This window comes from Perognathus longimembris, chromosome 1 (assembly GCF_023159225.1).
Source record: "Perognathus longimembris pacificus isolate PPM17 chromosome 1, ASM2315922v1, whole genome shotgun sequence".
NCBI lineage: Eukaryota > Metazoa > Chordata > Mammalia > Rodentia > Heteromyidae > Perognathus > Perognathus longimembris.
This window is the reverse complement of record NC_063161.1, coordinates 142501256-142526350: the sequence shown is the minus strand read 5'-3', so window position 1 is coordinate 142526350 and position 25095 is coordinate 142501256. Positions and strand designations below refer to the sequence as shown.

General features: G+C 38.9%; 1 protein-coding gene across 9 annotated transcripts in view; it reads left to right on the top strand.

The window, feature by feature from the left end:
• The window catches only part of Lpar1 (lysophosphatidic acid receptor 1), a 120431-nt gene that overhangs the window by 32885 nt on the left and 62451 nt on the right, over nucleotides 1-25095 (top strand). For 8 of the 9 annotated variants that reach the window (XM_048338962.1, XM_048338930.1, XM_048338904.1 and 5 more), the window contains one exon: nucleotides 17958-18117. In XM_048338962.1, coding sequence (XP_048194919.1) covers nucleotides 18073-18117 — 45 coding nt within the window. In that variant the 5' untranslated portion in view covers nucleotides 17958-18072. Of the gene's footprint in view, nucleotides 1-11279; nucleotides 11684-17957; nucleotides 18118-25095 lie in introns of those variants that run through there. The other variant, XM_048338912.1, reaches the window with a different exon arrangement.

Genomic DNA, 25095 nt, shown 5'->3' with positions numbered 1-25095 from the left:
GCCTAAGCCTGTGCTAATTATTCCCTATGAGGGAGACCATAGAGTCCATGTTTCTTTGGGTCTGGCTTACTTCACTTAGTATAACTTTTTCCAAATCCTTCCATTTCTTTACAAATGGAGCAATGTCATTCTTTCTGATAGAGGCATAAAATTCCATTGTGTATATGTACCACATTTTCCTGATCCATTTGTCTTTGGTAGGATCTTAAACTCATAAACAGGCAACAAATTTAGGAAACCTCACCCTGTTGGCCAATCCTTGTTTTAAAGGAGAGTTTTCTATTGACTTTGTCCAAAGTAAAGCTGTTGCTTTTGGCAACTGTCTCTAATATTCAGATGGTCAGTATTTAATTGCTTCATTCTACAGGTCAATTCATATAATGTGGTAGGTGCATTTTGCAGATTTTTAAAATTCTTGTGGACTCATGTTGGGATGAAGTTCTCTTGAAAAATAACATGCTGCTGGGTACCAGTGGCTCATGCTGTGATCCTAGATACTTAGGAGGCTGAGATCTGAGGATCACGGTTCAAATTAACCATCAGAAAACCAGAAGTGGCGCTGTGGCTCCAAGTGGTAGAGTGCTAGCCCTTGAGCAAAAAGAGCTCAGGGACAGCATCCAGGCCTTGAGTTCAAGCTCCACAACAACCACTAGCACCACCACCACAAAAACCCCTCTCCAAAAATACATGCTGCGTGCGTGTGTGTGTGTGTGTGTGTGTGTGTGTGTGTGTGTGTGTGATGTCTACAATTTATAAACACCTGCTCTGTGTTTTACACTGGTCTGTGGAGTTTCAGTTAAAGTGGATATTGCATAATTTGAAAATTTTCTCCTAAGCAAATTTTGGCAATTTTTACAACTGAACAGGTGAAATGATCCTCAATTTGAATAGAAGTCTGATTTATATTGTTTTTCAAAGAAAATGCCAACTCTGTCTTTTACACTGAATATCAAAAGCAGGTGGAGCTTTTTTTTTTTTTAAGTCATTAACATTCTAGATAGGCCAGAGACTTCAGTCTGGAATATTTACTTTCCAGTTCCATCAGACGCCATTTGGGGCTACTGATATATTAAATGAGCAGTCTAGTTCTTAAAGCATTCCTAAAGTGTGGCCAGTAGCACCAGCATCTCATGGGGACTTGCTATGAAGTACAGATTTGGGGCCCACCTCAGACCTACTGAGTCAAAAGCTCAGTGGGATAGGGCTCAACTGTCTATGTTTGAACAACTCTTCCACTGAGTTTGGATACTGCTTTCTGCAGTTTGAGAACTGATATAAAGCAATAGTTACTACACCTGGCTTTTAACCTAGACTTAACTTTGGGCGCTTATTGAAATACAGATTCCCACCCACACAGAGTGTGATTCAGCAGGCCTTGGATAGGCTCCAAGGCCTGATTTTATATTCTGTGGTAAAGCTTGCTCTGCTCTTACCTTGCATCCCCCTTAGCTCTAGATGTACGATATAACAATAAGAATTTGTTCTCATACAGGTGTCTTTAAATAATTTTGATTTTATGATATTGGTGTATAATAAAATATTTTTTTTAGAATTAAGGAGATTTAAGTGAGTATAAGCATTTAGGTTCTACTCCATTGAAATCTCTGATTAAACAATAGTTCAGTCTAAATTTGTTTTGTGTTTAAATTTCCATGGGTGACTACCTTCTAGAAATCATGTACTCTTGTCTTCAATTTCCCCTGAGGATTGGTAGAAGAAATTGTCCTATTAATATGTTGGTAAATTTTATACCATATATAATGTTTACCAAAAATTAGTAGAAGAATATAGTCTCCTCCCCACCTCCATTTTTCTCTCTTGTTAATATGCAACTTGCTATTTTCTCTTGCTTCAGTTACCAGGGGAGTCAGAATAAAATTGTACACTCAGTTTTAACACACCTCTTCTCTTGCCCACTTTAATTCATGATTTTTTTCAAACTATCTCCTATAGCCTGAAGTTTTTTTTTGTCTTTTGGTTTTTCTTTTTAGGGATAAGTGGGATCCAGAAACTATGTGCATGATGAAAACATCTGCATTTGTTTGGAAATGGGCTGTTTGTTTGGAGAAGCCAGACCAGCTCTATGCCAGTGTTTTATCGATCTTCTTCCATTTGATGAATGCACTGGTATTCTTGGTAGCCTGACTGTGAAAGAGTTAATGTTTTCCCCTATCAGACATTGACATAGGCAGTGGGGAAAATCTGGTTCATTTTGTTTCAAAATACACCATACCTCAAATAAGTACAAACAGCTGTGATACAGGCTCAGGGCCAAGATTATTCTCACAGTAGGGCGCTGGTGAACTCCAGCTGAGGAGAGTTCATGTAACATGGATCTGAGAGCAGGATCCATTGCAAAACTCTCCGCCCCCAGCAGGAGGAAGGGCTGTGCATGTCAGCCTGGCCATCTTCACCGCCACCACCCATAGAAGCTGGAGTGTTCCTCGAAGAGGTGTCCTCTTTTATTTATTTATTTTTTGGCCGTGGATTGAACACTCCATGTTTTTCTACTGCAGCCCAGAATAATAGTGGTATAATATGGGAGAAATCAGGAAATACAAAGGATTTATAGATTTCCTTCCTGCTTATTGATGTTTATTTCTTGCCTGACCTCAGGCTTGAACTCAGAGCCTGGGCACTGTCCCTGAACTGTTTTGCTCAAGGCTAACACTCTCCCATTTGAGCCACAGCTCCACTTCTGGCCTTTTGTTGTTGTTAGTTTATTGGAGATAAGAGTACCTCATATACTTTCCTGCCCAGGCTGGCTTTGAACTGTGATCCTCAGATCTCAGCCTTCTAAATAGCTAGGATTATAGGCATGAGCCACTGGCACCTGGCTCTTCCTATTTATTTCATCTCTATAACTTGGCTTAAAACAGCATGCATATTAATCCTGGCCCTGTAGCACATGATTTCCTTCTCAGGTCTGAAAATCTTGGTCAGGAAGAAACTATAGCCACTGGGTGGGTCTGGTTGTATATTCCCCCAGTTTTTTTTTTTGTAATGTACTTATTTATTGGGTTTTTAAATTTTAGTTTTATTCTTTATTTTTTAAAAAAGTAATACCAGTTTAGTAAAACATTTCCTATCTTTGCAGATTCTTTTTGTACCAGCCCCATCTTAGCTGTTACATTGTGTTTCTTCCTTGCAGTGGTCCTCAACTCCCTTTACACATTGGGAGTTTGGCTGTTTGCTGTAGACATTCATTCTCTGCATGCCTGGGATATCCCTATGGTTTTCTTGGTGCGTATGATGGCATCTTTCAGGCTGATGGCTAGATGGTTAGAAGTCTTTACCATGGGCCTCACAGCTGTTTTTAGGTCTCAGTTGGTTTCTAGGTCATGTCTCAAGTATAGGACTCTGGCTATTTTGGGCTTTTACTATTTCTTAACTGTTTATTAAAGAAAAACAAATTGGTTCCTTTTCCCTTCCATTTTTCTTCCTTCTTGATAAACACATTTTAAGAGTGTCTGCTGTGATATTTAAAACCCTTTCATAATTGGAAAATAGGAGGATACCATTCTTGAAAGTTGAGAGCCCTTCCCCTTTTTTGTTTGTTTTCATGGTTACCAAATAATTGTGAAAAGAGAATTTTCTCAGAATCACCTCACTTGTTCTTCAGCAGAATGGTAATGCTTGAAATGTAGATCCTGCGATTGTTCTATTAAAGAAAGAGACCAGTTTCTTCTTACTGACCCCTCAAGTTGGTAAAACCATGTTATGTAAACTCACAGGAAACCCAAGTATTTATATATCATCCACTCAGCTCCTAGTTAGGTTTCTTTCTTCCCTTACTGATTTGAAGCACTTTTGTCACTAGGGAATTTGCTGAGGAAGAATGGTAGGTACTGGTAGCCAGAAAGGATATGAAATTAAGGACCTCATTATTTTCTCCCTGTAGATGTTACCATTGTATTCAAAAGGTATTTGTTTTTCTCCCCCTTTAACGTTTGAGCAGGATGTATAAGTCTAGACTTCACTTGTATACTGACTTTGTCTTTAAGCTAAGTTTTATCTCCAAGCTTAATTAGAGGTTAGTGAGGGAAACTGGGCTTCTTATTTGGATTTTGAACTTTGAAAATAAACACAACTTTCGTATTTCTGAATAGCACATTGTGGGCCAAACAACATCTGGAAAAGATTATTCTCACTGGTAGGCAGAAGAAATTTCATAATCTATTTGTCTTCAAAGAACATGGCACCTTGTCACATTTCTATACTCTGGAAACAAGGTTTTCTGGTCACATTGCTGTATCATCTTCCTCTTTCTTTGTTTTTTTATTGAATGTAAATATATCCAATAGTGTAATATTTATGTGGCTTTTGAAAATACAGCCAGACTCAGTGGTATGATGCTGCTTGAGCTGCTCACTATGGTCCAGACTTCTTTTTCAAAAGATCTATTTGATTTTTGGCAACCTGCCTCTTTGTGATTTATCTCAGATGTCTTTTCCTGTCTTCTCTCGAACCAAGCATATGTGTGTCTGGGATAGTAATGTAATTTATAATAGTAACTTCTATCCAGATTTGATTTTTTTTTAGAAATTAAATTTATTATTGGGCATGCCTGTTCTTATGGCTTAGTAGTGACATGTGAGTACTTTCTTCCATTCACAGATGTTTTATTTGAAAAGTGTCTCCTTTCCTTCCTCCTTATTCTCATTCCCCTTCTCACAGAAAAGTTGCAAGTATAGTGAATGGTATGTGTATAATATATATATATATGCATATAGATATATCCTAACATCTTTACATCTTTACCTTGTGTATTTCACAAACAAGGATGGTCCTCTATGCGTGCTTACAAACTACTCTCACAAACCATAAATTAGAATGATAATTTTTACTGTTCCTTGATTTTTCAGATTATATTCAAGTTTTCCCAGATTGTGACAACCACATCCTAGGTAGCTAGTGATTCAGTTCAGAATCTTGTTGCTGTCTTATCTATTCTTAGTCCTCTTTACTATGGAATGCTCAGGGTTTTGTTTTTTTTTAATTTATTATTCATTTGTTTTTGCTTTTATGATTTTAATCTTTTGAAGATTTTCTAGAATTTCTCAGTTTGGGGGTGTCTCGTGTTTTCTCAGGATTATGTTTAGATATTTGAAACTTTGGCAATAGGATTCATGCAGCCTGTCAACTGGCACATAGTAACTGTATGTCCCCTTTGTGGTGCTGGGGCATAAACTCAGAACTTGGGTGCTATCACTTAACTTTTTCAGTCCAGGCTGGTGTTCTCCCATTTGAGACACATCTCCACTTAGGGCTTTTTCATGGTTACTTGGAGACAAAAGTCTTATGGACTTTCCTGTCCTGGCTAACTTTGAAGGGAAATATATATATTTAACCATTCAGTGTGCTTACTTATACATTTATGGGCATATTCTAGTTGTCACAGTGAATACCATGCAACCTGTGTTTCTTTGGATCTGGCTTCCATTTTTTCCAGGTGTTTTCATTTCTTTACAAATGGTGTATTATCATGGAGGAATAGAAGTTTATTGTGTATATGTACCACATTTTCTTGATCAGTTTGTCCACTGAGAGGCATTTGGGTTGATTCCATATCTTAGCTATGGTAAACACTGCTGCATTGAACATGATTGTGCTGGTAACTTTAGTGTGGTCTTGTTTGTGGCCTATTGCCTAGATGCCCAGGAGTGGAATTGCAAGGTCATAGGAAAGCTTCTATGTTTAGTCTTTTGAGGAGCTTCTATAATGCTTTCCAGAGTGACTGGACAAGTTGACAATCCCACCAACAGTGTAATAAACTTCCCTTTGGCTACATTCACACCAGCATTTGTTAGTGTTAGTTTTCTTGACAATAGCCATTCTAACTGTGGTGAAGTGGAATCCCAATTTTCTTTTTTTTTTTTTTTTTTTTTGCCAGTCCTGGGGCTTGGACTCAGGCTTGAACACTGTCCCTGGCTTCTTTTTGCTCAAGGATAGCACTCTACCACTTGAGTTACAGCGCTGCTTCCTTCCTGCTTTTTCTAGTTATGTGGAATTGAGGAATCAAACCCAGGGCTTCATGCATGCTCGGCAAGTACTCTGCCGCTAAGCCACATTCCTAACCACTCAATGCTGTTTTGATCTGCATTTCTTTTATGACCTGAGATGCTGAACATTTCTTCATGTGTGTATTCTTACTTCTTCTGACAAGTTTCTCTAATAAGTCTTTAGCCCAGTTTTTAATTGGGTTGTTGCTTATTTGAGGGTTTATATTTGGGGGGGGGTAATTTTTTGAGCTGTAAGTGTATTTTGGATATGAAGCCCTTGTCTGATGCATAGCTGTTAAAAATCTTCTCCCGTTCTGTGGTCTTTCTATTTATCTTGTTAGCTATGTCCTTTGCGATGCAGAAACTTTTCAGTTTGATACAATCCCATTTAGCTAGTCTTTTCTTGATTTGTTGTGATTCTGGATCTTTACTTAGGAAGTTTCAACCTGTGCTTAGGGGCCCCAGTGTTTCCCCTATCCCTTCCTGTAATATTTTTATGGCCTTACATTGAGGTCTTTGATCCATTTTGAATGGTTTTGAACGGTAAGATGACATATAAAGATCTAGCTTTAGTTTTCTACATATGGATAGCCAATTTTGCCAGCAGTCTTTATTGAAGAAGCTGTTTTTCTTCCAACCTGTGTTTTTGGTTCCCTTATCAAATATTAAGTGTCTCTAGGTCTGTAGGTTCATTTCTAGGATTGAGACTGAAATTAGGAAAGCAACTGCATTTGTAATAGCCTAAAAAAAAATCTAGGAATTAACTTACCAAAGATGTGAAGGACCTCTATTGTGAAAAGTTTAAAAACTGGAAAGATTTTTTGAAGCAGATTTAAAGAAATGGAAAAATCTTCCTTGCTCCTGGATTGGAAGAATTAACAGGTGAAGATGGCAATACTTTTCAAAACAATTTACAAATTCAAAGCAATACCTATCAAAATTCCAACATTCTTCAATAAAATAGAGGAAGCAGACAGGCACTGGTGGCTCACACCTGTAATCCTAGCTACTCAGGAGGTTGAGATCTGAGGATCATAGTTCAAAGCCAGCCTGAGAAGGGAAGTTTGTGACAGACTCATATCTCCAATTAACCACCAGAAAACCAGAAGTGGCACTGTGGCTCAAGTGGTAGAGTGCTAGCCTTGAGCTAAAGAGCTCAGGGACAAAATCCAGGCCCAGAGAGTTCAAGCCCCACCACTGATTAACAAAAATAGCAAAAGCAATCCAAAAATTCATATAGAATAATAAAACATCCCTAATAGCAAAAACAATCCTTAGCAGAAAGAACAATGTTGGAGGAATATCATTTCAAACTTTAAACTTTATTACAAATCCATAGTAATAATAATAATAAAAATAATAGCTTTGAACTGTCCTGATGACCAATGGAACCAAATAGAAGACCTGCTTTGTTTTGTTTTTTCTATGACAAAAATACCTGAGCAAAACAACTTACAAGAAGAAAGGATAATTTTGCCTCATAGTTTCAAATTTTCCTGTTAATGGCCATTTGGCTGTTTTACCTAGACCATGTGATGAACAACATTTTGTCAGGGAGCACATGGTAGAAAAAAACTGCCCATCTCATGGTGATAGGGAAGTAGAGAAAAAGAGAAGATGATCTGAGGACAAGATGTACCCAAATGATCTACTTCCAATAATGAGCCCTACCTCCTAGTAGCCATTCCTCTATGAGCTCATCGATGCATTGATGAATTCATCCATGAGGTTAGTATAACCCTCATAATCCATTCACCCACACCACCACCACCTTCTACACACAGGCCATTTGGAGAATATTTTGTATCCAAACCCTAACATTCTTCCTCTGGCGCCCAAAGCCTCTTGTCTATCTCTTAAGGTCCAATGTATTTAGTCCATCTTCAAGAATTCATTGAGTCTTAACAGTTCTAGTATAGCCCCAAAGTCCAAGCTTGAAGTTTCCTCTGAAAACTCAAGGCAAATTTACTGAGTTTCTGTAAATAATAATAATAATAATAACAATAATAATATCATGTTACATGCTTCCAATCTTTCCTTGTGGGATAGACATACAGTAAGTATTCCCATCCAAAAAGGAGGAATAGGACAATAGAAAGGAGGAAGTGGATCAAAGCAAGACTGAAACCCAGAAGGATAAACATGAAATCCAAAAGCTCCATGTCCAGCATCTTGACAGCCCTTTCCATATGAACAGGCCAGCACCAGCCTGCATGGCCTCTCTCCTGGGCTGATGTTGTTCACTCCCTGAAGCCATTTCTGTATCTTCTTTGAAGACATTTCTACTCAAGTCCTTTGTCCATTCTATGATCAGACTATTATTTGTTTTAGAAGCGGGACATAAGAAAGTTTCATTGCTAGATACTTTTTGTTTCATAGGGTTTTCTCCTATGTACCATTTATTCTCTTGCTGAAATTTTATTTTCTGTGCTATGTATCCATAATTTCTAATTAACCCAATGTATTCCATTATTGTAAATATGTGCGCTTTTGTTTCACTAAGCCAGTTTTTTATGGCACCAACTGAGGTTATACTTTTGGTTTTAGTAGTTGAAAACGTAGCTTAACAATAATGTAGTCTTTGTTCTATATTTCATTTTGTAATTTAATTTTTACCAGTTATAAATGCTTGTAACTTTAAGCATCAGCTATATGAGATAGTTGTGAAGCTGTGAGGCTTGCTTAAAAAAAGAAAAAACAGTTCCCACTTTTTCCTTACCAGTTTGTCTTCACCTAAGCTACAATGGTCAGTTTTAGGTTTTTATGTTTGATTTGCTCTCTAGAACTTTTACTTCTTTAAAATTTTTTAATGGTTTATGATATATTACATTGATACACGTTCCTTGTGGAATTCTAAGATTCTTCTTCTACTTTTTGATTGCTAAGTTGTAAATCTTCAGAGATTCCCAGGTGAAAGGATGCCATTACACTAACCCCCATCCCATCCCTCATCATCCCAATTTGTTAGGGCAGGATTTTGACTTGGTTGATATGATTGTCACCTTGATTGTATTAAGAAGGCTGAGAAGAGTAGTAGAGCATACCTTGGAGTATGTCTGTGATGGTATTCTAAGAAAAAATTAAATTATAAAGGCTCTGATGCACTCAATACATTAATCCCTTGATGGATTCGTGATATAATGTCATTGTTAGGAAAGGTGGTGAAAGGTATGTGCTGTGGCCTAGTTGGAGAAAGTAGATCATTGAGGTCATGCTGGGGGCTCTGTCTACCTCCTCCTGTGTTCCCCTTCTCTCTGCTTTTTGGCCATCATGGTATGAACTGCCCTGCCTTTGGTGATGGCATGAACTTCTGAACCTATGAGCTAAAATAAATCCTTCCTCCCTTAAGTTGTTTCTGTAAAATATTTTGGTCACAGTAAAAGTAACACAGCTAGTATTCATTATGAACATGGTGATGACTTTGAAATGTCACTCAGATCTGAGCCATGTAGGATTCTATTAATCCTTTCACTCATTTGGAAAATTTTTTATCTCCTTTAAGTTAATCAATTTTTCATGCTTGCTTCATTTTCTGTATGTATATTACTCATTCAAAACCAAGTTTTATAGGGGGCTGGGAAGGTGGCTCAGTGGTAGAGTGCATGCATGAAGCAAGCATGAAGTCTGGGTTCCATTCTTCAGTATCACATACACAGAAAAAGGCTGGGAGTGGTGCTCCAGCCTTGAGGAAAAAAAAGTTAAGGGACCATGCCCCGGTCTGAGTTCAAGTCTCACAAAAGCAAATTAGTGTAGAAAAGTGCTGTGTCAATTTGTCATTGCTAAAATATGGAACCAACCCAGATGTCTCTCAGTAGATGAGTGGATCAGGAAAATGTGGTACATGTACACAATGGAATTCTGTGCCTCTATTAGAAAGAATGACACTGCCCCGTTTGTAAGAAAATGGAAGGACTTGGAAGAAATTATACTAAGTGAAGTGAGTCAGAGCCAAAGAAACATGGACTGTATGGTTTCCCTCATAGGGAATAATTAGTACATATCTAGGATAGTCCTAGCAGAAGAGCACAATAGCTCAAGAGCTATGCCTGTGTGTATACATAAGATGATGCTGAACGAAATGAATTTCAAGTTATGGAAACAAGTGGTATGTCACTGTTGTAGTAATTTTCAATATGCCATGTGAATCCATGCCCTTCTTCTTTTTCTTTCATATTCCCTTCCTGTCATTCAACCCCTGATATCACTATAATTGATTTTAGTACCCTGGATATTGTATACACATGTATTGGAACTAGGGAAGGGAAAGGGAATACCAAAATCAAGAGACAAAGGATAAAAAGACAAACCAATGCAACAGCAATACTTATAAAACTATATGGTGTAAACCAACTGTACAACTCATGGGGGGGAGGGTAATGAGGGAGGAGATATCAAGTTGGATAAGAAATGTACTCACTGCCTTATGTATGAAACTGTAACCTCTCTGTACTTCACTTTGACAATAAAGAAAAAAGAAAAAATGTACCCCCCCATAAAAAGAGAAAAGTGCTGTATCTCGATGGACAGTCTATGATGACTACCTTTGGATAGACAGTCTATGATGACTACCTTTGGATAGACAGTCTATGATGACTACCTTTTGAGTCTCTTACCTCTCATTCAGGGTTCTCCTTTCATAATTGTGCCAGGAATTCCCTTTGTTTTTAGTATTGATCTCTTGCTTCCTATATTACACACTTTCTTTCTCCTTATCTTCCTTTCTGTTTCCAGAAAGAATATCCTCCCCTTGAATACTAGCTTGTAAATTGCATTCCTCACCATTGCTGCATTGTCTTCTAGCTTCCAGGGTTGCTATAGAGGAGTTCAAATACTCTGATTCCTCATCCTTTGTTTGTGAGTCTCCCAACCCATCTTGTGATATCTCAGAGGATTTTCAATTAAAATTATTATTACTGTTTTTTTAAAAAATATTTATCTACTGATTGATTGATTTTTGTAGTGCTGGCTCAAATCCAGAGCCTCACACCTATTAAACAAGTGCTATATCATGATCTATCTCCCCGGGGCTTTCTAGTTTGTTTTTTTATAGGATCTTTTGAAATATGTACAGTTAAAAAACCCAAAAAACAAATCAATGCATATTACAATAACCACATGACATGCTCAGTGTGGATATGTTAAAATCAAGGTTGGGTGGAAGGTACTCAATGGACTCTTCTACTCCACAAACATGTGAGCCTCTGTTTTTGGCAATGCTTTGAGATATTTAGCCTCCCTTCCCCCCTATTTCCTTTACTCCACCATTCTGGAATTCCTCCTCTTTGGCTCCTAGACCTTCTGGACTGTATTTTTTTCTTCACTTTGTTTTTTTATTTTATATTTTGGGCAGAGTTCTTAAATTCACATTCCAGCCCTTCTAAATTTTGAATTATTAGTTTTAAGCATCCTGTTTTTCTTTCAGGGAGAGCAGCATCTTTTTCTTAATGTTAACTATTGTAAAATCTTTTCATTTGCTTAGACTCCAGAGGGGAAAGTCTAACCGAGTATCTTATGTAAGCCTGGAGTTAGATGTTAATTCTCTCTATATGGGGACAGATACTAATGAAATCAAGTTATGGATCTGGCTTACCTCTATCTCATCTTGAGTTTCTAGTTTTGTTTTACAACGTTCCTTTCTACTTGGCTTCTATCAGACTGTGGAGCTTTCAACAGAGTGATATGTGAGTATCCAGCCTGAATTTTTTCTCTGATCAAAATTGTATTCTTGGTGTAAGTTTTCTAAAATTTTGAGGTTGATTTTTTCCCCCCTTTTCTGGTGTCAGCATTGGTGGTGTTCTCTTTCTTTCTGTAGCACTTTTTGTTCACATATTCTATTTGGGTTTTGGAAGCTTTAATTTTTACCCATGCACCATTTTCCTGTCTTGAAGCTCTAGGTTGTCTTCTGTTTCACCAATTTTCTTTTTTCTTTTCTCTCTTATTGACTGTCCACGTTCAAGTTTGTAATTCAGACTTTCATTTCTTTTCATCTTTTTGGCCAATGGAAACTCTTTCTCTGATCCCTATATTTCTTTCCACAGCCATCCATGTTCAAAGATACTCCTATGTTCTTGCCAATTTTAAGACAATTTCTCTTTTAAGCAGGATACTCTTTTTAAAGCAAATATTTGTTCTAATTCTAGATTATTCCCTTATTTTGAACTATAATAATATATTTCCTTGGCTTAATGGGTTTGGCTCTCTGTTGCTACCTTTGAAGACAGAATCCTATGCATATTCAGAGTTAGGTTCTGCTCTGGTGTTTTTTCTCCCATTATTCTGGAGATCTATGAAGAGACTTAAATGAGTCATTGCTTGACTGACGTCCAGAATAAGGAAAAGGGTTAGGTTTGTAGTAGATTAATTTACCAATTAGAAATTTTTCTTCCTGTGAGGCCTGGGGAAGGAGCCAGCATCAACTCCTGGAGTAATCAAATAGAAATTTGCCTCAAGCCAAACACTTTCTTTCAGGTATTTGGTGTGGCACTTAGTAATTAGCAAGGTCATTGTCACTTGGCATGGTTGCTCAGAGGCCAGCTACTAGAATTCTTTTCTTACAGTTCTCTGGTGCATTCTTCATAGTAATATGTAAGTCAGGAGTAACTACACAGTCAGAGATTATTTGCTGAGTTGGCTTCTGGAGCCAGGAGTCCTTTTTAAAGACTCAGTGCATTTTAAATACACCAAGCTCTCTCCCAGGCTTAATTCCCTGCAGCCTTTATCCTGCTGAACTAAGGGCACCAGTCCAGGTCTGTTGGGTTTTTGTTTGCTTCTTTTCTGCACATGTAATTGCAGTTTTTCATGAAGCAGGTAGGGAGTCTTGTCCTTTGTCAGATTCCTATGTTGATTTATCCAAGTACATATTTTTGGAGGTTTAAGCAACAGTTGAAATCACTGTGTAGTTTCAAGGACTGGGTCAGGATATTTTCTGCTTGTTGTTATTGTTATTTTTGTGACTAGGCCTCACTATGTAAGTAGACTGGCTTCAAACTCATGATCCTCCTGCCTATGCCTCCTGAGTGTTTGACAGGTGTGTGCCACCATGCCCAGCAGGAGAGTTCCTCTTCTTTCAATCAGCCGCTCATTCCTTTGGTTATCTAGCACAGAGGAATGAACCTGTATGATTTTTTTTTTTTAACCTGGAAATGGTATTTTTCCCCCCTAACTTCTACTTTTAATTGTTCTTGAATTTTACTGGGACATTTTCCTTTGCTAAATTTTCTTCATTATTTTAGTGATAGTTTAAATATAATTTTACGCTATGTATTTTTATATCAGAAATAGTTTTCATAGCTGGGTATTGATAGCTCACAGCTGTAGTCTTAGCTACTCAGGAGGCTGAGATGTGAGGATCACAGTTCAAAGGTAACCCTCGTATGAAAGTCTGTGAGACTCTTATCTTGAATTAACCACCAAAAAACTGGAAGTGGAGCTGTGGCTCAAGTGGTAGCATGCTAACCTTGAACAAGAGAAGCTCATGGATAGTGCTCAGGCCCTGAGTTTATACTATCAGTCTTTAGGAATGGAATCTCATTGGCCTGCTTTTCATTATTTTTGTTATCTGGCTATTTATACATCCATCTGTCCATCCTACACAGAGACAGGTAATTTATATAATTAATGTGAATTTACAATTCATATATAAGAAGGAGAAAGGAGAAATAAGAGCATGGTAGTCATAAAATACTGCCAGGAATATGCTCAGTGTAAAGCAGTGCACCCTGGGGTCCTGTAACTTACTTGGTAAACATTTGCTCTGGAAGCTGTCACAGAAAGAGAAAGGCATCCCTGTACACATGGCCTTTTCCCTGGGCCATTCATTTGAGTTCACAGTGTCTAAGCAACAGGGCTTTTGCCCTTCTAGAAGTAGCACTGAAGAGAACATTGGTATTGTCTCAGGGCAGCTGTGAAATTCAATGTTAATTGTTGTGCTAGGATAAATAGCTTGAGAATGTTGCTATTTATTTGGTTAATAAAAACAATCACTCTAGCAAAAGAGAATAAAAAATTCCACTATCTAAAATGAGTAACACTTATAGTGATGGAACTATAGTATAAAGGATTGTATACAAAAAGTAAAAATGACAATATGAAGTTTGTAGAAGTTGTTGCCTAGCCTAGGTGATTTATTATAAAATCTGCTCTTTTGAGCTTGCAGTTTGCCTGGCTGGTGGTGTTAGCATAGAGACGCACCATGAGATTTAAGATCAAAAGACTGGGATTAACTGTCCATCTTTACTATTGTTACTACAGAAAGCTTGGATCTCTATGAGCTCTGACGCATTACTTTTTACTGTTATTGGAAATATTCTCCAAGAGTTGAAAAGTAGTAGGTATTAACTTGTATGTTTGAGAAGCTAGTACATATTTTAAAGCCTTATTCATTATGCCTTGAGTTTCCTGTAGATGTTCAATAAATACCTTTTTTAAAAATTTTCTTAGCTAGGTGCCAGTGGCTCATGCCTGTAATCCTAGCCACTCAGGAGGCTGAGGCCTGAGAATTGCGGTTTGAATCCAGCCCATGCAGGAAAGTCTGTGAGATTCTTATTTCCAATAAGCCAGAAGTGGTACTTTGGCTCAAGTGGTAGAACACTAGCCTTGAACAGAAGAAGCTCAGGGACAGTGCCCAGGCCCAGAGATCAAGCCCCAGGACCAGCAAAAAACAAACAAGCAAAAAAACCTTTTTTTCTTTAGAGACAGGATTTTGCTTTGTTCCAGGCTAACCTCAAACCCACAGTTCTCCCGTCCCTGCCTCCCCAGTGTTGGGATTACAGATGTGTACCACCATATTCAATTTAATAAATAACTTTATTTTTTGCCAGTCCTAGGCCGTGAACTCAGGGCCTGAGCACTGTCCCTGGCTTCTTCTTGCTCAAGGCTAGCACTCTGCCACTTGAGCCACAGTGCCACTTCTGGCCATTTTCAGCATATGTGGTGCTGAGGAATCGAACCCAGGGCCTCATGTATACGAGGCAAGCACTCTTGCCACTAGGCCATATTCCCAGGCCCTAATAAATAACTTTTGATTAAACACAAGGAGATCCTTAGGTGGGATGAAGGTTATGTAAAAATGAAAATATTTTTCAAAATGAAAGTGTTTTCTTAATTTCTTAAAGCAAAAAGTTTTCTTCTTCTGTACCAAACTATAGAACTAGGATCAAGCTCTTCTGGTGGGAATATGGCAGCTTTCTGTAGTTTTCTTTCTTTTCTTTTTCCTTTTTGTTGGTCTTGGGGCTGGACCTCAAGGTCTGGATGCTGTCCCTTAGTTTGTTTTTTTCAAGGCTAGTGCGCTACCAATTGAGTCATAACTCCACTTCCCGGTGTTTGGTGGTTAATTGGAGATAAGAATCTTACTGACTTTCTTGCTGAGGCTGGCTTCAAACCATGGTCCTCAGATCTCAGCCTCCTTAGTAGCTAGGATTACAGGTGTGAGCTATGGCACCCAGCTGAAGTTTCTTTACAAAAAATAATTTTACTTTATTTTTTAAGACAGACTTGCTCTGAGACTCTAGTCTCATTCTCACAATTCTCCTGCCTTAGCCTCCTGAGTGCTGAGATTCCTTCCCACACTTCTTACATAGCAAGGCAGGCACTCTAGTTATTTTTCATGTAGGACCTTGCAGTTTTTTCATGGGGTGGCACTCAGACCACTATCCTCTCAGCTTTACCTTCTCCTTAGCAAGGATCCTAGATGCATGTCACCACAACATTGATTGAGATGGGATCTCTTGATACCTTTTTGCCTGGTCCAGCCTTTGAACCACAGTCCTCCAAATCTGCTTTCAGATGGCTGGGACTGCAGGCATAGGCTACTGTGTTTAGTTGTTTTCTTAATAGATTTTTTTTTTTTTTTTGCCAGTCCTGGGGCTGGGACTCAGGGCCTGAGCACTGTCCCTGCTTTTTGCTCAAGGCTAGCACTCTGCCACTTGAGCCACAGCGCCACTTCTGGCCATTTTCTATATATGTGGTGCTGAGGAATCGAACCCAGGGCTTCATCTATACAAGGCAAGCACTCTTGCTACAAGGCCATATTCCCGGCCTTAATGGATGTATTAATAAGAGAGCAGTTATACTTTGCACTTGTTTATCTTCCTCTCCTTGTGGCTATTAAAAGGATGTTAGAAATGCACTCTTCCTCACTCATGTACAATTTTGATGTATGAATCCCTCTCCCCTCCACATCTGAATAGCTGCTTCATTCTGTAGTTTACTCCTGTGATGTTGGGGTGTTTTGTCCTTCTTAAAATTAGTGAATAATTTCTTGAAGTACACATGTGTCTTATATGTCTTGCTGGAGTGGGAATTGTGCTGAAATGTGTAGTGCTAGGCCCTTCTCAGTTTTCTCATCCATGTAGTAGTAGTGTTGAGCTGGGTCATCTCTAGCCCTGTTCCCTTGTTCCTCTTACCTGTTGGATACAAACTGTTAGCTCAAAATATGACTTTCTTTCTTTTCTTTTTCCTTTTTTGTTGGTCATGGGGCTTGAACTCAGGGACCTGGGCGCTGTCCCTGAGTGTCTCCGCTCAGGCTAGCATTCTACCACTTGGAGCCACAGCTCCACTTCTGGTTTTCCAGAGTCTCATGGACTTTCCTGACCAGGCTGGGTTTGAACTATGATCCTCAGATGTCAGCCTCCTGAGTAACTAGAATTATATGCATGAGCCACCAGCTCTAAACTCTTTCTTTTCCTCCCTCCCTATCCTTTCCCCTTTCTCTCCCCTTTTCCCTTCCCGTTCCTCTTTTTTCCCTTCTTTCCCTTTAAATTTGTTTGATGAACTAGAGCCCAATAGCTAAGATGATGCTAAGTGAAATGAAGTCCATGTTATGGAAATGACTGTTGTATCACTGTTGTAATTACTTTCAAAAATGCCATGTGAAACTGTAGCTTTTTTTCTTGATGATCCTCTTGTATCCCCTTCCTGTGGTTGTACCTGCGCTATCACTGTATCTCATCTTAGTACCCTGGATACTGTATATACTGGTATTAGAACTAGGGAAGTGAAGGGGAATATCAAAATCGAGAGACAAAGGATAAAAAGACAAATGCCCCCAAAAGCAATACTTAAAAAACCATTTGGTGTAAACCAACTGAACAACTCATGGGGGGCAGGGGGGAAAGGATGGGGGAGGGGGGAATGAGAGAGGAGGGAACAAATAGTACAAGAAATGTATCTATGGCCTAATGTGTGAAACTGTAACCCCTCTGTACATCACTTTGACAATAAATAATAATAATAATAATAATAATTATTATTATTATTATTATTTTTTTTTTTTGCCAGTCCTGGGCCTTGGACTCAGGGCCTGAGCACTGTCCCTGGCTTCTTCCCGCTCAAGGCTAGCACTCTGCCACTTGAGCCACAGCGCCGCTTCTGGCCATTTTCTGTATATGTGGTGCTGGGGAATCGAACCTAGGGCCTCGTGTATCCGAGGCAGGCACTCTTGCCGCTAGGCTATATCCCCAGCCCTATTATTATTATTTTAAGTTCATTTTACTTTTTTTTCTTTCAAATTTTTATTATCAAACTGATGTACAGAGAGGTTACAGTTTCATACGTTAGGCATTGGATACATTTCTTGTACTGTTTGTTACCTTGTCCCTCATGCCCCCCTCCCTCCCGACAATAAATAATTATTAAAAAAATAAATTTGTTTGATGAGATGACTTCTCCTGGCCCAGTCTCTGCATCTCCCCAACTTGAAGCTGTCTCCCCAGAACATCTAGCTGGCCCTCAGAATTGATTTTATCCTATGGAAATACATACTCTTTACATCATTTGGGCAAGTGAGAAGGAAGTCTTGATTTTCAGATATTTGATCTTCCTTACCAGCTTCCTATTTTCATTAAGTTAGTATTTGGTACTTGGTACGAGGGATCTTTTCTTCCTCTAATAAACAGTATGTCACTCTTATGTGCTAGTCCTCTTATGCCAACTGTGGGCTTTTCTTTCCTTTTCCAGGCACCCCATTTCTCCTAGCATGACTGTAATCTGATCAGTAACTGCAAGCCCTGACTCCTGTGTCTGGCAACTGTGGAGCTGGGGCCTCTTCACTGCCCCCAACTACAGCACCATCATGGCGGCCATCTCTACTTCCACTCCTGTAATTTCACAGCCCCAGGTAAGTGGTTTAGACTAGCATCCATTTGGGCTTATCTCAGCTTTGTCAAATATTTAAATTGACTTTCACAAGGTGTGTTTTACTCTAGGAATTATGTATAGCTCTATTATCATTTTGTGGGTACTTAGAAAGTGGTGTGTTTGTGAGCCAGGTACCATTTAGTTCAGGAAGCAGCTGGAACAATGAACAATGGTTGTAGTGAACCAGCCTCTGTTCAGAAAGCGCCTTGGCTTTCAGCACTTAGGATGCTTGTCTCTTACTCTGGACACTGAATTCCAAATCAAGACAAGTCAGTAGCAAATTCTGCTGCTCTCCTTTTCTCAGCTTTTGTTGTTCTTATTGTTTAATGAAATATCTGAGAGTGAATCTAATCTTGTAAGTATGCCAGTGCTGCCTCAGCATCCACTGATAATTAGTATTCCCTGTTCTAGGAAACTGGAAGACAAAATTGATGCTAGAAACTTTTAAACAGTTTCTAGGAGGTACTTTTGCTGTCTAGGACTTTATCTCTGTTCACATTATTGTACCACCTGCTCTCTGGAGTGTTCACTGGACTCTCTAGGGCTCAGCAGGCTGCCTCGTACAATAGGAACAGACTTTGGAGTCATTAAGCTTCAGTTCACAGCCCTGTACCTTGGACTGCTGAATAAAGAGCCTTAGTTATGTTCACCTCTCTTAGCGTCAATTTCCTCTCCCTTATTTGGCCTTCACATGATGTGTTTGTGCATTAAAAGAATACATGCATGCAGAAGTAAATAAGTAAGTATAGTTTCTTCCCATTTTGTCTTCATCTTCACCCTTCAAGAGTAGGAGATTTCAGTTTTGACAATCATTTAGGACAAGTAAAGAATAATTGTATAGCTATAATAAATAGCCATGTTGATTGGAATTTCCATTTATTTGGGTATGGAATGTTACTCCATTTTTTTTTTTTGGCCAGTCCTGGGGCTTGGACTCAGGGCCTGAGCACTGTCCTGGCTTCTTTTTGCTCAAGGCTAGCACTCTGCCACTTGAGCCACAGCGCCACTTCTGGCCATTTTCTGTATATGTGGTGCTGGGGAATCGAACCCAGGGCCTCGTGTATATGAGGTAGGCACTCTTGCCACTAGGCCATATCTCCAGCCCCCATGTTTTTCATTCAGTATAATCTTGTGAGATGTTAAAATTTTGTCAGCCAGGTGCATGCGAGTGGCTTTTTTTCTTCTCCCTCTCCCCCCGCACCTCCCAATACTGAGGCTTGAACTTGAGGTCTTTTACTAGCTAGGCAGGCTCTTTTCCACTTGAGCCACAATTCTAGCCCTTCTTATGGGGCTGTTATTTTTGAGATAGGGCCAGCCCTTGATCGTGATCCACCTATATTGCTGGGATGACAGGTGTGAACCACCCCAATTTTTCTGTTTCCCAATTGTGTTTTCTTGGTAGCTTGGGATGGTAGGCATACACATTTGTTGAGATGGCGTCTAGCAAACTTTTATTGCCTGGGCTGGCCTCAAATCATAATCCCTCAGTCTTTGCTGTCCATGTAGTTAGGACTGCGGGCTTGAGACATGGTACTCACCCTTGCTTTTAGTTTTTCATTTAAGAAGAAATGAAGAGAATGAGGGAAAAGAGAGGAAAGGATACCCCTTCTGCCCCCCTCCCCCCAAAAAGACACGAGGAGCTGGCACTGGTGGTTCATACCTATCTGTAATCTTAGCTGTTTGAAGCCAGCCTGGGCAGAAAAGTCTTTGAGACTTTGATCTCCAGCTAACTTGCAAAATGTTGGACCAGGGACCTTGTTTAACTGGTAGGGCGCCAGCTGTGACTGGAAAAAGCTGAGCGAGAGCTCAAGGCCCTGAGTTCAGGTCTCAGGATCAGAACAACAACAACAACAAAAATAAAATAAAATACATGCTGTTCTTTATAGCTTTTAGTATTATTTCCAGAATTTTTAGTGCTTCCTGTATCATGTGTATTTACCTTTTTTGGCTAAAGGGTCATTGCCTATTCAGTACTTTATTTACTTCCTTTGGATACTTGGTTACTCATAAATTCAGTAGGGGTATTTTTTGGTACTTGAGAGACCTGGAGAATAAGTAAAGAGACTTTTAGTGCTTGTCACCTGAGGTCACCAGAGTCCAATGCAGCTGTTCTCCTGATGGTCACTTGGTGAGCCTTTCGTGGAGTGAATGAGGCCCTGGTGCTGGCTTCGGGATAAGACATGTCAGCATCCCACTGTCCCTGTCCTTTGTCAGCATTTCCAACAGCATCAGTCTACCCACACATTTCCCCTCTTACACAGTGACCATCTGTGGGCAAATCATAGAAACACTTGAAAATAACTCATTTAATGAAAACGTTTAATAGCACTTGAGGTAGAGAGGAGTCAATTTAATATAAACACTTGGAAATATGTACTTTGGAATTTTTCTTTCCCCTCTCTCCCTTCCCCCATCCTGCCTCCATCTCTTCTTTTTTTTTTTTCTTCAAGTTCTTATTTATTTATTTTTTAATCTGTTTATATACTTATTATACTGAGGTTTTTACTTAGGGCCTTGCACTTGCTAAACAGTCACCACCCCTTTAGCTTGTTTAGCTTTAGTTAGTTATTAGATAGGATCTCAGCTTTTTGTGCATGGTTGGATCCCCTTACCTACAGCCTTCGTCATTGCTGGATTATATCTGACTTAGCTGGCCAAGACCTGCAGCTCTCCTCATCTCTCCTGATATTCAGGCCTAAGCAAGGATGCCTGGTCTATAGTACACTTTCTATGGTAAATTGATAGTATCTATTAAAATAGTATATCTTTGTATATGTTCTGTTTCCTTCTTGGTGTCTATATTAAAAACACATGCTCATCTGAGACCAGGGTAGAGTAAATATGTAAATATATTCATTGAGGCATTGGTTACAGACTAAGTAGTAAAACATTTCTCAATGTCCTATAGTGGAAGGACTTAATAAATTCAGAAATGTGAATATGATTTAAATACAATAATGTATCAGTAAAAAATACTTGAGCATATTACCATAGCTTAATTGCCCTAAATTCATCCTCCACCTCCCCCCCCCCCCTTGCCCTGGTACTGGGGCTTCAACTCTGGGCCTTATTTTCTTTTCACTTAAGACTGGCACTCTACCACTTGAGCCACAGCTCTACTTCTCCCTTTTTAGTGGCTAATTCGAGACGAAAGTCTCAAAGATATTCCTGTTTGGGCTGTCTAGCCTTTGAACTGTGATCCTCAGATCTCAACCTTCTAAGTTGCTAGGATTACAAAGTGCCAGGCTTGCCTTATGATATTTTATGAAGGAGAAAGAAAACAAGACACAAAATAATTATTATAGGAAGATATCATTAAACTGGATAAAATATGATGGTATGTTTTTAGACACAAACATGTATGGTACATGAATGAAAATGCACAGTGAAAGTTCTAGCACATGCATTATCAGTATGTTAATCCCCCACCCCCAAGATGGCCAGACTTGGGCTTGGGAAGATGTCTTTCCAAAGTTTAATCCTACCCAACAAAAGCTCATTCCTTTGTCTTTAACATCTTTCATGAACTTAAACTTAATTACAAATGCCTTGAGCCTCATTAATGAAAAGAAAAAAGGTCAAGAAATACTAGAACACTGATTTTTTTTTGAAGCATACACAGGAGTCCTTTAGTCACAGTGGTTGAGCTACTGTTTTGGCTCCAGCATTTATTAGCTGAGCCTAAGGGCAAGATATTCACACCTTCTAAATGAGCAGAGCAGTAATGAAGCTAGGCTCATAGGTTTGTTTTTAATGATGACATGACAAAATATGTCTAAAACTTAGAATTGTGTCTGACAGACATTGTCCAAGCAATATTATTGTTCAGCAAGTGCTGTAGCAGGTCTGAGATTATAAGAATAAATGAGATAAAAAAGGCCTTTGGTTCTGCTATTGCTCAGAATTATAGTGAGAGATATCCAGACAGAGAAATAACAAAATTACAAAGCTGTATCACAAATATTATGACACATGTGAATGGATATTCTAGATGTCAGATAGAACACCCATCAGACACTTGAGGGTCAGAAAAGCTTCCCGAGGGAAGATCGCTAGACTGGTAGCTAATGAATGAGTAAAGAGTTATTGTGGCATGGAAGAAGTAAAATGAGTTGATGGAAAATGCTCCCAGGTAAGAAAGAGAACAGTTTAGAATTTAGTTCAAGATAGTCTCAGTACAGTGTGACATGGGGCTGTCACCACTGATGTCCCTAGAGCCATCTCTACCAGCTCACAAGAACTGATTGTTGCATTTTCAAGAATTTCATGATTTGATTGATTTCATGCTCATAACCATGGTGGAGTATTTACACTACCAGAATTGGCAAACTCAAAGCACCAGCCTGGATGAGTTACATTATAAACCTGGACATTTTGTAGGGCATTGTAGGCCAAGTCAGGGAATTTAATAAATTTGTAAAAATTTAATAAACTTAAAAAATGTGTGCAGTTTAATGATTGTTCAGGCTTTTGAGTCTTAGGCCTGGGTTCATGTCCTGACTTTTGACAATTCTCTTGAGCAAAATTCTCTTATTATCAACCATGATAACTTAGTCTCATTATTCTGACCATTTATATGGAACAGTGTTACTTTCAAATGGGAAACTAAGGCTGCTTGAAAGGAGTTGGCCATAAGCTGGGGTTTTGGGTCACAAGGTGAGGTGACTCATTTTTTCAGGAGAGATGAAGACCATCTTGATCACATCGTTCCAGGATCCTTGGGTTGGTAATGATCCTCCTGATTGGCTGTTCCTGTGTAATTTGTACAGTCAAACTTTAATTCACAGCTCACCTGCTCTTGCTTCCAAAGCTCTGTATTGATATCTTCTCTACTAGCTGTGTTCTCTAGGTTCAGAGAAGGTTAAAGTTACTTCAGTGTAGCATCACCTTCAGCAGAGACTAATGAGTAATTCACTGCGTCAGCTTAGTCTGATGTCTGGCCTATCCACCTGCATTCTTTTAAAGTGAATTCTGGGGCCTGAGTAAAGATAAACTCCCATCCAGTGTGAAAGGCCTGAAATCCTTTTCCAAGGCACAAACAACTGGATTTTTTTTAAAAAAAAGGCTTTTGGCTTTGTTTGTCTATTCATTCAATAACAAAGAGCATTTTTTTAAAGTTAAGGCTGCCTAATACTAGCTCTAAAGTAATTAATACAGCAAATAGCTTGGGATTGTTTCAAACAATAATAGGGAAAAAGCTTTCATTGTCACTCTGGCTGGGGTGGCTGTTTAGTTAGTGAAAGATAGGCCTTGTGCTTTGAAGTGGAACAAGTTTTGATTCTCTGTTTTACTCTTGCCAAGACTGTAAGATGGATTTTTGTTTTCTCATGGGGGGGTAAGGGGAGAGAAAGAGAGAGAGAGAGAGAGAGAGAGAGAGAGAGAGAGAGAGAGAGAGAGAGAGAGAGAGAGAGAGTACACATATGCAGGAGAGCACCCAGTTCTCACAAAGCTAGGTGATTCCAAGGTGGAGACTAGTACCCACTAGATGTTTCTGTTTGTACTTGATTGACAGTACTGCTTTTCCAGATGTTAGTAAAGGGCTTCCTTATCCAAAACTTCCAAGGATGCAATGGCAGATTGGAAAGGAACCTGCTCATCATTGACTTAAGTTGATGTGTTCATATGCTGTGGATATTGAGGAGGTGGGGTGAGGATGGGGTAGGAAACCGGTGGTGGTGGTGGTGGTGGGAAAATCTTGATATTTTTAATAGTTCTTTTTCTGTTTCTAGGACTCTATTAAGTAATCCCTTATGAGTGTTTGATCAGGTTACTGTGTGTAGAATTTGAATTAAAGTTTTCACTTTTAATGGAGTCATTCGTTTAAAAGCCAAATGTGTGATTTGGCTTCACTCAAACCCAGGACTGATACTAGAGCCCAGAAGAGATTTCTGAGAACTTACAAGGTATTTAGCTCCCATCCCTGTGAGTCCAATGAGGGAAGGAATATTTCCATTTTGCTTTACTAGCTGTTTGTTTCTGTCTCTCATGTGCTAAGTGACCATTTTGGACTTTTCAACCAAGGTCTCAAAGCTATTTTGATCCTTGTAAGTGATACTTTGATTAAAGGTGTGAATTTGTGTAGATTTTCAGGGACTTAACAGCAGGTTCCCTCTCTGAAGTAAGAAATAATGGATATCATCTTGATAGTACTTTCTTTTAGACTAAAGTGTGAGTATTTAATTGCAGCATGAAGTATTATTCATAGCAGTATGAAGTTCCCAGAATCACACATGATAGAGTCTTTACTGTCAGGCCTTGTCAGGTCTGAGTGGATTTTGGTTCAAATCTAAAATAATATACACAATAATCAGGCAGCCTTTCAATAGAAGTATTTCTCTGCTTAATATTTTAACTCTATGGACTTAAAATAATATGCATAGTGCTCAAAAGTTTAAATGAAAAAAAAAGTGCCAGCTACTTTCTATAGTATGACCCTTAAATCGAGCCTGGGCCTATGTTAGTTCTTTCCATTTTACCTGTGATTCTTCAGGGAGTTTTCTAACATGGAGAAAGTGGTTTCTGCTGCATATGGTCTGTGTATATGCTGTGCACATGTGTTATGCTAGAAGACCCATCAGATGAAAGCCAAGTTAGATAAACATTCTACAGAAAGCTCCAGCATGCTGCCAGGAATAAATGCATGTGGAGATAAACACTGAGATTTTTTTACTTATTCTGTCTCTTAAAACCTGTTTGTATTAGAAATTTGTTCTCCTATTGCCATTTAAATTCATTTATGCTCCCTTGTGTTTATAAGTGCAGATAAGTTTCGAGAGGATATCTTATTTTGCAATCTGAGAGCACATTTTGAATTTGCTTTTCATAAGATAAAATTGTACAGGGGCACTTAGGGTAAACCATAGATAATACCTACCATATTTATTTATTTTTCTTTCTAATGTATCTTTTTTTTTTTTTGTCAGTCATGAGGCTTGAACTTGGGGCCTGGGCACTGTCC